Raw genomic sequence first — 13,896 nt, 5'->3', positions numbered from 1 at the left:
AAACATTTTGATTTTTTCATACATCTTTTAAAATGCTTATTACTTATAATTTCCCTTTTGTCTATTCTTACTCTCTATGATAGTAAAAAAAAAAAAAAAAAAAGCCAAGAGTTTAAGAAATCTCTGAAATCTCTGTTATTGTCAACAACCACATGATCACCCAATGTCTTGCCCTCCCTCTGTAATTCATCCTATACTATTACTGATGCTTATTTGGTAATTAAAATGATGTTAGATCAGGAGTTTGAGACCAGCCTGGCCAAAATGATGAAATCCCGTCTCTACTTAAAATACAAAAAAATTAGCTGGGCATGGTGGTGTGTGCTTTTAGTCCCAGCTATTCGGGAGGCTGAGGCAGGAGAATCGCTTGAACCTGGGAGATGCAAGTTACAGTGAAGGGAGATCGTGCCACGGCACTCCAGCCTGGATGACAGAGCAAGACTCCGTCTCAAAAAAAAAAAAAAAAAAAAAAAAAGATATTAAATGCTGGGATGAACATTTACCCCAACAAGGAAGTTATCCGTGTATTCATTAGATATACAAGCAACCCAATCCAAGAATCCCGTTTTCAGGAATTTTTTTGTAAGTCACTCTTGCTCCTAATCACTGCTTCAGCCAAGGTCCACTAGAAAATAAATAACACATCAGAATAAGGGAAATGAAGAGACAGGAAAATACCATAGACAATGGAATAATCTGGGATTAGCAGCATCGCAGTTTTTATATCTTCTATGTTTACACCCTGTTACTGTGATCCATGTAGGTCAGACTTCTGAGGAAGGAAGCTGGGTGAAGGATGGTAAAGAGTAGATCTGGACTGAATATGTACATACTGAACATCAGCATAATATTGACTAAAAATTCTGACAAAAATAGTACAATAAAAGAAAATTTCAAGCCAATCTCTTGACCATGGGTGCTGTGAAAATCAAGCAGAGGTTTTAAGAACTATGGCACGGCTCTGCCATCCCGTTTTTCTCCCTTAGTGAGAACAGCATGCTATTCTCTTAAGGACTGTTCCTTCAGTCTTAATCACAGAATAAAAAAAGAAGAACTGTTTGAGGGCGGATACCCACACACAACTTGTTTAGGAAACAGAGCTTTGTGGTTCTAAGCCATTTATAGTTTAGCATTATTTGCTATTGGAGAATAACCTAACAAAGGCTGACTAATAAAGATGTAAAAATTAAATAACTAAAGGCTTACAAAACCCAAAGGAATGTAGTGTAGATGTATTAAAATGTGGTATACTAGGTTTTATAACAAAATTACCAATGATAGAGGGGTTCGGTTTATAATGCATGAATTTTAATTCATTAGGAAGCCACCAGTATATATATACACATACTTGGAACTACAGAAAAAAATGCAAAGATCTACAATCATTTGGGAGGTTTAACAAATATTTTAAAATAATACCATTGTCTATAAATAAATAATATATTTATGACTGTATATTTCCTTCTGAGTACTACTTTAGTTAAATATCACAAATTTTCATGTACAGTATTTAAAGATATTCTCTTGTGAATATATGATTTCTTTTTAAACTATTATTTACAAGTGTGCTTTCTAAGTTTCAAACATACGGAGATTTTCTTTTTTTATTATACTTTAAGTTCGGGGGTACATGTGCAGAATGTGCAGTTTTGTTACATAGGTAGGCATGTGCCATGGTGGTTTGCTGCACCCACCAACCTGTTACCTACATTAGGTATTTCTTTTAATGCTATCCCTCCCCTAGCCCCCCACCCCTCGACGGGCCCCAGTGTGTGATGTTCCCCTCCCTGTGTCCATGTGTTCGCATTGTTCAACTCCCACTTATGAGTGAGAACCTGTGGTGTTTGGTTTTCTGTTCTTGTGTTAGTTTGCTGAGAATTATGGTTTCCAGCTTCATCCATGTCCCTGCAAAGGACATGAACTCATCCTTTCTTATGGCTGCAGAGGATTCCATGGTTTATACAAACATATCAAGATTTTCTAATATATTCTACTCATTTTGTATGCAATAAATATTTATTGCTTATTATGTACCATGCACCCTTCCAGCTCTAGACATGCATCAGTGAACAAAATTAATAAATATCCCCACAAATGTATTTATGGCTACATATTTCTAAGTACTTCGTTTTCAACATAGAAAGGAAGAAAGACCAAAAACTGCATGTAGAGCCTTAAAGTTATACAGGACTTGAGTAGTTAAAATAGAAAACAAACTTACCATACAGATACCAACAAAATCAAAAATTTGTTCTTTTTAAAAAAACTGATAAAATTGACAAATCTCTAGTGAGAGTGATTAGTGAAAGAAAAGCCCAATATACATTATCAGAAATGATAAAAGAGCTATAACTACCAATGCTGCAGAAAATAAGAAGGTAATAAAGACATACTGTAAAGGACATTATACATAGCTATGTATAATTTAGATGAAAACAAATGAATTGTTAATAAAATAAACCATAGCATGATTTATTCTGGAAGAAAGTGGGGACTTACACAAACATTGAACAACTGAATTATTTGTAAACTTTTCAATAAAGAAATATCCAGTCCCCAATGGCTTCAACAAAGATAATAAAATTTCAGTGATTCACAAATTCTTCAGAGAATATAAAAGAAAAATCCCAAGTCATTTTATGAGGCCAGAAAAACCTTGATTTAAAACCTTAATGAGAATTGTTAAGAGACATAAAAATTTCATACCAATATTCACTCATAAGTACACACAACATACACACACACACACACACACACAAATATGGCATATCTAAATTGTCTCAGTCTGAGTAAGTGTGGGTGTGTGTGAGTGCATCCTGTGATGGAATGGTGTTCTGCTCAGGCTTGGCTCCTGCTTTGTGCTTCGGCCTTCCAGAACCCCGAGCTGAAATAAACGAGTTGGAAAGTGAATGAATAAATACAAATTATTTCAAGATAAAAATTTTTAAATTATACAATAATCATACAAATGCATGACGATAAACATTGTTTTGAACTGCCTGGCGATAGGAGGTGCTCCTTACAATGTTCTCTTTGCAAGCATTTATTCCTTAATTTAACCTCCACTACTATGATCACCATTACTTACTGATTCTCCTAAAATTGAGTAAATAATTATCGTGGTTTTATCAATCTTTTGCAAATGTATGGATAGCTCAGATTTATTACAATATTTATTGTAATATTATTATTACAGTAAATGAGGACTTACTATACAAAGGTGATTTTGGAGGGTTTGTTAATTTCACCATTACCTTGTTCTGTCTTTTTTCCTCCCTCTTCCACTTCAGCTATCTTTTGTTTTTAAGTAGCAAGCCCCTCTTGGACACTCTAGGGTTGGGGAGGCATTGTGAATAACATTGGCCATCACTTGTTGACCTAATATGTATAAGGAAATTACTTAAAACTTTACACAAATCTTCATGATCAGAAAATAAAAGAAAAATATTATGTCAATTGTGAAGTAATAAATGGCATGTGTGAAAGTCAGGATAGGAGTCCTGGGTCCCCCATCACAGTGTTCATTGGAGCAATGGATTTCTTGATCTGGATAGCTCTCACATCAGGACCTACAAGACTTCCCCCTGGGCAGGGTTTGCAATACTTGCCCAGATCATGGATTGAGTGAGATATCAGGGACGTTTATGAGTTTTGTCTGGGCATAGAACCAAGTGGCCTAAGTACTAAGCTTGCCTGTCACCAAGCAGCTATGTGGTACATTGGACAAGCTACATTACCACTCTAGCCTTGGTTTTCTTCTCTGTGAAATAGAGATTACATAAAGACCTTTGATATCTTTGAGATTCTAAGACATTCCTGGATAAGATATCTGACTAGATAGTGTATGCTTGGGGAGAAATAGAAGAAAGGGTTGAATCCAAGGAATGGCTACAGGGAGAGACCAAGTGGATTTACCTAGACAGGGAGTTGAGAGATGATACAAAAGTATCCTGCCTCCTGCATACTTTGCCTGGATCTGTGCGCTAGCATACAACCAATTTCCATATGACAGACCCTGAGACCCTCAGGGCTGCAAAAAGCCTTATAACCATCGGATACTACTTTTGCTAGCCTTTAGAGGTTTGTTCATCAGAATCAGCCAATTTCTGCACAGGAGAACACAGGAAAAATAGAAATAGAGTGTCTAACTGGTTGTGCAGAACTAGTGTCCTATATTTGATCAGCACTAATATTATTGGCTCTTCAATTTTTTTTTTTTTATTTTAAGTTTTGGGAATATCCAACATAGTGAAAATTGCTGAGAAAGTAACATTTTTGATTTTTCTCTTTTAGTTCCTTCAAGTTCAATGCACCATAGCGATTAGGAAGTATTAGCATTGGTTCTAGTAAGGGGTTAGGATACGTTACTGCAGGTTAGAGATGTTCTGTAAGCAAAACACCCTGAGCCAATAGGGAGAAAGAATTAACCCAAGGTCAGCATGAAACAGGGACAGAGAAAGGTTTAACAATCTGGACCGAGGTCCAAACAAATAAATAAAAAATGCAGTAAATCCTGACACAGGTATCAAGACAAAGAAACAGCCAAGCCAGAGGCAAATGCATCATTTTGTTATGCAGAATGAAGTGAAATGGGTAAGAATATAACTTTAACATTTGCGTTATACTTAATATAAGAACCAAAGAAATGAGACCAGAAAAAGTCCTTTGCTGTAGGAAACGTGCATTGACATTCATTCACTGCAGATTTAGCTTCAGAAACTATAAAATAGGAGACAGAAGATCAAGCACCCACGTAGGAGGAGGAGTCAGTGCCCAGTCAGTGCCAAGTGAAGTGTGCCTGGGAACAACGTGGCCATAAACAGCACCAGGCAGTTTAAACTGTGTAATCAAGAAAAGCACCAGGTTTCCCAGCTGGTTGCAGACTCCAAAATCCATTCACTTTACACTTAGGGTGCATAATGCAGTTCACATTAATGACTACAAAAATAAAACATTTAAAATAAATAAATATATTAAGAAGACAATAAACTCTCTGTACTCTTACCACCCAGATATCAATCATTTCTATTAACATGTTCACATATGTTTCTGACTTTTCTATGTGCACGCTGTGGAGAAAAGAGTTTTATGGCAGGCCTGAACTGCTATTCTTAGGAAAGCCTGCTTGCAAGATTGGCCATTGGCTAGCATCTGAAAACTTGGCTGGCAAACAGTTCCTTATACAAAACTTTCCCTCATTGATAAGGTGGCTCACTGTCCCTCTCGGTTTGTACAAAGAATGCAGAATTTTGGTACATGCTAGGTGGAGGTTGCCAATGTGACCAATTCTGAATGAAGTCCTCAGACACTGCATTTCTAATGGGTTTTCCTGGGTAGAAACATAACCTAGATGTTGCTGCATTTTTGTTGCTGGGGAAGGATGCACTATGACTCCTATGGGGAGAGGTAGCACGAGAAGTCTGCAGGTAGATTCCTGCAGACACTGCCTGTATCTTATGGTTTGACTGTGTGGTGAATTCTCATTAAACTCCTGTAATCAATATTAGCTGTGAAGACAACCCTATTGTGAGTCTTGAGTCCTGATAGTAAAGCTTTGAATGTGGGGTTGGTCTTGGGACCTCCCCCACAAAACAAACACATGTAATATTTTTAAAAGAAGAGATCATATTATCTGCAGCATTTTCTACCTTTTTATATAGAATACATAGTAAATATGTTTCTACATCAATAAATATAGACCTATAATAATATCATAAATTATTGCACAGCATTATAGTTAGCATTGGACTTTTCAGTTTTGCACATTTTACCACACTGTGACTTAAAAAAGCACCTTGCGATATAGCAGCACTTAATTCTCATTCATTATTACTTCTGAGGAAATTTAAAAAATAGTAATTCTGGGTCTACATACATTTTTATAATTTTTGATACATATTGGAAACTGGCCTTGAGAAAGCATGTGCCAGTGTCCACATAAAGATAATGCGAAATCAAAAATCTCATTTCCCATTTCCAGAACAATAAAATCATTATTTTTTAAAAGTTTGATTGATGCAGTAGAGTGATAATTCTTTGTTTTAAATTGCATTACTTCAATTGTTTACACAATTGGACACTTTTCAAAATTCTTCTAAAAATTGACTATGATTTCTTCTTTTAGAAATGCTTACTTACATTTTTCATTTAAAAATTATTTGGCTTTACTTTTATGATATTTACATTTCTTTCTACATTAAAGAAGTAACTATCTTTCATAACTGTTTAAAATATTTTTTACTCCTTTTTAAGTTTTATTTAACAGCGACTTCATATTGTTATAAAAATAATTTACACATTCAAATCTTTTCCTTCATGCTTACAACTTCTATTTTCATGTTTGTAGAGTTTGTCTATGTTTAGAGAACTCTCCAACATTAGATGCATTTACCTAAATTTGCTTTTAAACTCACTATAATTTTGAAAATATGGTAATATTTGATCTATTTTATTTTAGATTATATTACAAACATAATCTAATTGGCATCCTTTAGTATTAAACAATGTGCATACTTCTATTTCTTTAAAAAATAACCTTTCCTCACCAATTGAATATTACTTTTGAGTATTCCATTCTGTGCTTTGATTTGTGTGTCTAGTTTGCTCTAATAGCACATTGGTCGAGTACTTATTTTATAGTACATTTTACTTTCTGACAGAGCAAATCTTATCACTATTATTTAGAAGCTCTTTGAATATAAATTCATGACCAATCTTTCACTGGAAATTCAGGGATATTCATCATATTATAAAAAATAGGTATTTGATTGGAATTTATTTAAACTTTGAAGTGAAATAAGGATTAATTGGCATCTCTAAAATTGAGAAATCCTATCCTTGTATAATGTGTGCCTGTATTCATTCATTTTTCATTCTGTATTCCTATGAAAAGTTTTTAATGGCTTCACTTTAATAGGCCTTGACTAGAAATTGTTAAATGTATTTCTGGAAGTTTTGGGAGCTGACTAATTTAAATTTCCCATTTTCAACCACTTTCCATCAACCTCACACAGGTGTGTTGAGTTCCCTAAAGGATCTCATACATCTCACACCTTACACTGTCCTCTTGCTTTCCTCATTTATAGACTGTCCTCTTGCTTTCCTCATTTGTAGGCTGTTCAGGGATTTACTCTTAAACTATCAGAATCCGGTGGTCTTTAGCACATTCCCCTAGTTTGTTGAATCACTGCTCTGTGGAGTTTATCTCTTCCACATGGTCCTTCTGAGCTGTTTCCTCACTGATGACCAGTGATGTCCCCTTTGGTCTCTTGCCAACCACAGATAACAACATCTGCTCTGTAGCAGTGCTATCATATCCTTTGGGAATGATTACTGCACTATGTTTTAACACCAGTTCTTTCTACCTTGCTAATAAAGATTCATCAAGGGAAATGAACAACTTTTTTGACAAAGACATGAAAGTGAAGAAGCAAAAAAGTGGAATCAAATTCCAAAAGGTTTCCATGATGGAAAGTTTAAAGTAGAGTGGAATGGTTGGGAAAATAATCTCAGGAATCACAGAGGTTTTGGGGAAAGGACATAGGAAGTCACCTAACTGAACACTGAGAAAGGATGAATCAATGCACGGATGTGGAGTCAATTAGCGTCAGGAGAACTGTGGGTAATTTGCTAGAGAATAAGTGTTTCTAAAACCTTATTCTGCCATGATTTAATTACTCTCTTCCCATTACATATAGTCATACTATATTTTCTGGTCGTTGGACTCAACATTCTATTAAAAATAGGTACGCTTGTGCTATAGACACATTTTATTTTATTTTTATTTTTTCAGGCTGGAGTGCAGTGGGACAATCGTAGCTCACTGCAGCCTCAAACTCCTGAACTCAAGCAATTCTCCTACCTCAGCCTCCCGAGTAGCTGGGACTACAGATGTGCCACCATGCCGAACGAATTCATGTATTTATTTACTTTAGAGATGAGTGGGGAGTCATTTTGTTGTCCAGGCTGGTCTCAAACTCCTGGCCTCAAGTTATCCTCCTGCCTCAGCTTCTCCTAGCTGTGATTACAGGTGTGAGCCACCATGCCCAACGACAGACACAATTTAATTATGAGGGGTTATAAGAATAGGATAGCTCTACACATTTTTAAATCTGCATGGGCACTTTTGTGAGGAATTGCCTTTTCAAATGAAAGATCCCTACTGTCCTAGAAAAGTGTCCAGGACTCGACTAGCCTACATAAAACTAAATGTTTTATTGTACAATGGCTGACTTTCTAAAAATGTGTGAAACTATTAATATCTCAGTAAAATCAGTAGGAAATAAACTGATTTAGAATAATTATGAGTTGGATTTTTTTCTTTGAGTATATCTACCCAATCAACCTAATTAACTCTTGGTCTTTGTGACCATTAAGACTGTTATATATCAATGCATAGGAAAACAAACTGTAGTTTTAAATAATCTCTCACTAACTTGTGTGGAAGATATACCCTTGATGTGGAAGACTCCCTATTGCTAAACACAAACCTACTCATCTTCCTTGGTGTAAATGCCTCTATGACGGTTATTTACCTGTTGCCCCTCAGCAATACCCCATTCTTCTATATTTTGCAAATTGCATTTTCTTTAACTCTCTTGCTTTCTGGCTTTTGATATTTGTTAAGCACTGAAAAAAAGATGTAAGAGAAGGTGCTTTCCTTCTGCTTCCAGCTCCTGTTGGAATTTCCCAGCAACAGTAGACAGCTGTGGATCCAGCCTCCAGTTTCCTTTAACACTCTTAGTGCCAATCTTGCTGTGTTCCCTCAGAGGTACCAGCCACATCCATGCCAATCCTCTGGGTAATCATAATACTACTGCATGCTCCCACATCCACTGGGTATACCCAATAGATCACTTAATAAACAGTCAGGCAATTCCCACTCCTGGAAGGTTCTAGCATTGGACCTCCAGGGTTTCTTCTCGAACTCCTGGTTTCTATTAACACCACATTTTCTCCATCCGTTGCAGGTCTAAGCAGAGTAGCCATTTTCCTTAATTACATATATGTGTTCCCCTAGCATTCCTTCTTTGCTTTATCAAATTTTCACACTCACGTAAGCAATTCCCTGTATTAAAACCAGTTCTGTTTGAAATAATTGCAATTACTTTTGTTTTATTGGCTTACCCTTGACAGTTAGAGCCTCGGACATACCAGAATATAACAGTGAATATTGAGTGTGGGTAAGCACTTTAGACTTCCATGATATGTGGGAGAAACAGAACGCTCAGAATAAGACGGAGTGAGTAACGGGAGTGGTACCCTGGTAGAGATTTAGGATTGACACATGTTCTCACAAATGGGAGTTAAACAGTGCGTACACATGGACATAAAGATGGAAATGACAGACACTGAGGACTCCAAATGAGGGAGAGTGAGAGGGAGGTTAGTGTTGAAAGATTATTTGTTGGGTACAATGTTCACTATTTGGGTGATGAGTACACTAAAAGCCCAAACCTCAACATCACACAATATATCTATATAACAAACCTGCACATGTTACCTGTTGAATCTGTTTTAAAAAGAGCTTTTGCTTTGAGAGAGAGAAAGTAGGGTCAATTGAAGGAGTAGGAGGCTGGCAGTCTAGGGGAGAGATTTGGGAGAAGATGTCTAAAGGCAATAGTTGGAGTGGAATGTGGTTCTTCGCTAAGTGCTTTTTTGAAAATAAAAATTTAACTGAGAGGTTGGATATTGGTTTATATGGGGAATGGAAAACAGCTACTACATGGGTTGGCTTCTGTTAGTGTAAATGTGTACTTGTCCTGGCACTTGGTGAGAGCTTATGACTTCAATTGTCATTGATATGTTCAATGTTAAAGGATGTCTTAGAAAATTGGTCCTGATTTACAAAGCCAGCCTGATAGGCTGTAAATCTAGTTTTAGTGCCATTATAATTTTTTGTGGCCAAGGTAACAGAAATTTCATAATCTTAACTTGGTATAATTCTTTCTCTTTCCTATGATGTATTCAAAAACATATATAACTAATAGATAATGATGAATGGGAATTCAAAATACTACTTTATTATTATTGGCTGAGTTTATGCTTAAAACTCAGGTGGAGATTTCTCTGTAAGCTAAACAGGCATACATGGCCTAGTTAGAAGGCCTAAGGGACTTTACTGTCTTGCTAAAGCCAACTACAAATCTAAAAATCTTACCACTCTGACTGGACAATAGAGATATGTGTGTATGCACATGTGTGAAAAGAGGAACAGAGAGAGCAAGATGTTCAGTTTTAACACATGGGAGTGCAGGCCCACCGTCAACTTAATTCTTCATTAACATGGAAAAAATAAGAGGAAGGATAAAATGCCAGGAGAGTCATTTTTTTATATTCATGACCTTTTAACACAAAGTGATCCTGTCCACTTGTCAGTGTTGTGGCATCAGATCCCAAAATCATAGTATCACAGCTCTTGGAAAGGAACAAGGTTTAAAAGACTATTTATTTAACATCAAGAGTATATCTTCCCACAGATGACACATGGCTTAATCTTCTATTGTTAAAGATGAACACTTAAGCATTCTACCCTATTAATTTAAAAAAGTCACATTCTTTTCAAAAGGCCATGTGAGAGCATTATAAAAGCATTAATAAAGAAAATAGATCATGTGGACTCAGTATTAATTATTTTACTCATCAGTAGGCAAGTCATTTTATCTGTCTGAGTGTCATTTTTCTCACCTACAAAATGTACATTATAATATATACCTCCCCTTGGTGTTCTAAAGTTTAGATGAAGTAACGTTTTAAAACTGTAGCACACAATGCAGATATAAATAATTAACACATTAAACTTAGCTCATTTACTTTTCACAAATCAACTTGATAGGCTGGAGGCCTGGGGTGAGCAGTATGGCCAAGGAAAAGACAACTATGTGGCCACTGAAATTAATTTTGCATCAATCTGTGATTTTCAACCCCTATCAGCAGCGAGTTTCAAGTTTCAAAGAAGTGGAAGAAATGGAATTGACGTACATTCTTGGCAGACGTCCTACAATGAACAGGGACTGTGAACAAAACGTTCCACTTCCTTCCCTCCTTCTTCAACCCCTGAAAGGTTTATGTCATTGATGAAGAGACGGGTGGAAGAAGAGGAAAAATTTAGAAACAAAATAAATCAATCAGGAGACTTATTGACAAGTGGATCTTGAAAAGAACTATAATGTGAGAAAGTATCACTATGGTGAAACTTCCTTTTTGCTATCACTCCTGCAGAAAGGACAAAGAATGAAAACATCAAATTCAAGTTCTGGTCTCAAATGTACATGCAAACTTCTGAGTTGCGTGGAGAACAGACTGATTGTTCCATGTGCAAAGCTTTCTACTTGGTGAATATTTAGTGAAATTGACTTAAGCTTTAGCTTGCTTTGCCTGGTCATTCTGGGTGATTTTACGTCTTGTCATTAATCCATTCCCCTGTGAATATCTTCAGGACATGCTGACCAAATTTAGATGTGTGCCACTGCATACAAAATTAGAAATAATCATATTTCATTAATACACTAGAAGCATGGAAATGGATAACTTTTCATAATTTTCTAACTTGAACATTATTTGGATATATCTTATGCATCAAACATTATAATGGCACTTAACAAGTATCTCATTTAACAATTGTGATCTATTTTGGAAGAATGAGGTTCAGAAAATATCTAGAAAAATCCTAGAGATAGAAGCTTCCTGAGTCCCTAGGACAGAGAGTTATGGTTGTGCCACATTTTGCAGGGTTAGTTTTCAGCTTGGCTGAGATTGGGTGACAGTATTTACTAGAGCCTAAAATTCTGAGCATACGTACGCTTTCCTATAATAGCCATCTGTTATTTTTCACTCAATTGAAAAAAAAACTTCAATAGGCAGTAATTCATGTAAGTGTGGCAAGCAGTTGTGTTTTTCTAAATTTTGTATTTGGAGATGAAGGGAAATGATCTCTGTTCCTGAACGTAATGATCAATTGCTTGATCATTTGTGTTCTGGGAATTTTTCCCTATGTATCCTATATAACTAGTGCTTTATGGTTTGGAAAGAGCAGAGTCAAGATACATATATCTACACACACACACACACACACACACACACACACACACACATATATATATATATAAATTTTTTTTTGTGACAGAGTCTCACTCTGTTGCCCAGGCTGGAGTGCAGTGGCACAATCTCACTGCAACCTTCTGCCTCCCGGGTTCAAGCGATTCTCCTACCTCAGCCTCCTGAGTAGCTGAGATTACAAGAGCCCACCACAGCATCTGGTTAATTTGTGTATTTTTAGTAGAGACAGGATTTCATTATGCTGGCCAGGCTGGTCTTGAACTCCTGACCTCAGGTGATCTGCCTGCCTCAGCCTCCTAAAATGCTGGGATTATAGGCGTGAGAAACGGCACCTGGCCAGAATCAAGATTAATTTTATGACAGGGAAATTGTTCTTCTCACAATTCTACAAAGAGCTGATTTGAACTCTTTATTTCTCAAGCTATAAATCATTGGGTTGAACAATGGAGTTATAATAGTGTAGGATACTGATATTAGAGCATCCTGGCTTGAGGAGAAGTTGGACTGAGGTCTTAAGTAGATAAAGGAGGCACAGCCATAGTGGACAGTGACAATAATGAGGTGAGATACACAGGTAGAATAAGCTTTATACCTACCCAATGTGGAAGGAAACTGAAGTATGGCAGAGATGATGTGAACATAGGACACCACGATCAACAGTAAGGGGATAGCCAGGACCAACGTACACAGCATGAAGATGACAATCTGACTAAAGTGGTTATGGTGAGATGCCAGCCTGAGGACAGGAGAGATGTCGCAGAAGAAGTGATGTAGTTGATTGGAGGAATAAAAGGGCAGGTGAAATACCAAGGATGTGATGATCTGTGCAACAGTGAAGCCACAGGCACAGGCAGCAGCCACTAGTCCCATACACATCCCATGTCCCATGAGCACTGAGTAGCGCAGTGGGTTACAGATGGCCACGTAACGATCATAACCCATGACAGCCAGCAGGAAGGAGTGAGAGCAGCCAAGGAAGAGGAAAGAAAACATTTGGATGGCACAGCCCAGGAAAGAAATGGTCTTCCTCTGGGCCAGCAGGTCAACCAGCATCTTGGGTACAATGACAAAGGTGTAGCAAATCTCAGAGCAGGAGAGGATGGCAAGGAAGAAGTACATGGGGATATGAAGGGCTCTGTCCAGCACGATGGTGGAAATGATGATTGCATTGATGCCCAGAGTGAACAGGTAGAGGAGCAGGAAGATAACAAAAAGCAGCTGCTGCAGCCTGGCCGCGGACGAGAAGCTGAGGAAGATGAACTCTCTCACCACAGTCTCATTGACCCGCTCCATGGACATACATCATCAGGAGACAATTCGGGAAAGAAGAGGAGTCAGCACCAAAAGAAATCCCTGAAAATTAGTAGATTCACAGAAAATTGATCATCAGCATTTTCTCAGATTTTGAGTTCTAAACTCATCTTTTCTCCTCCCTCTTGTTGTTCCAAGACATGATGTGGCTAAAATCAGGCAAGCATTCATCAAACATCGAGTCTCCATAGTAATTCTAACACCATAGCTGAAAAGTTCTTGATATTTTTCAGATTCAAACAACCCTTCACTTCCATTCCCATGATGAGGCTGTTACTGAGATTCTCAGTCTCTCACTCTTAGATTTTCTTGCAATGCCTGTCTTGTTGGCTTTCTTGTATCCATATTCTCTCAAAAAAAAAAATTCCTGCATTTGCAAAGTAAACCATCTGAATATACCATAGTTATCTATAACTCAGTGGTTCTTAACTGTCATTCTCCTTACACATAAACCCTCACTCTTAGTTTTAATCTCTCCCTAACTTAGATGCAAATTCTCTTCAACACTGTTTTCCTTACCTCCTGGTA

The 13,896-nt window shown here is 37.0% G+C and overlaps 1 protein-coding gene across 1 annotated transcript; it reads right to left on the bottom strand.

Moving 5' to 3' along the window:
- Positions 1–12,411: 12,411 nt before the first annotated feature.
- Positions 12,412–13,350, bottom strand: OR10K2 (olfactory receptor family 10 subfamily K member 2). Its single transcript, XM_005541335.4, has one exon. It carries the CDS (start codon positions 13,348–13,350, stop codon positions 12,412–12,414), a length of 939 nt encoding a protein of 312 aa, XP_005541392.4.
- Positions 13,351–13,896: the final 546 nt, after the last annotated feature.

The sequence above is a fragment of the Macaca fascicularis genome, chromosome 1 (genome assembly GCF_037993035.2).
Source record: "Macaca fascicularis isolate 582-1 chromosome 1, T2T-MFA8v1.1".
NCBI classification, from domain to species: domain Eukaryota; kingdom Metazoa; phylum Chordata; class Mammalia; order Primates; family Cercopithecidae; genus Macaca; species Macaca fascicularis.
Note: the sequence above shows the minus strand (reverse complement) of the source record. Positions and strands in the feature narration are given on the sequence as shown.

Bases quoted from the DNA above. Each gene is read 5' to 3' on its own strand.
- OR10K2 (XM_005541335.4), bottom strand. From the start codon at position 13,350: ATGGAGCGGGTCAATGAGACTGTGGTGAGAGAGTTCATCTTCCTCAGC.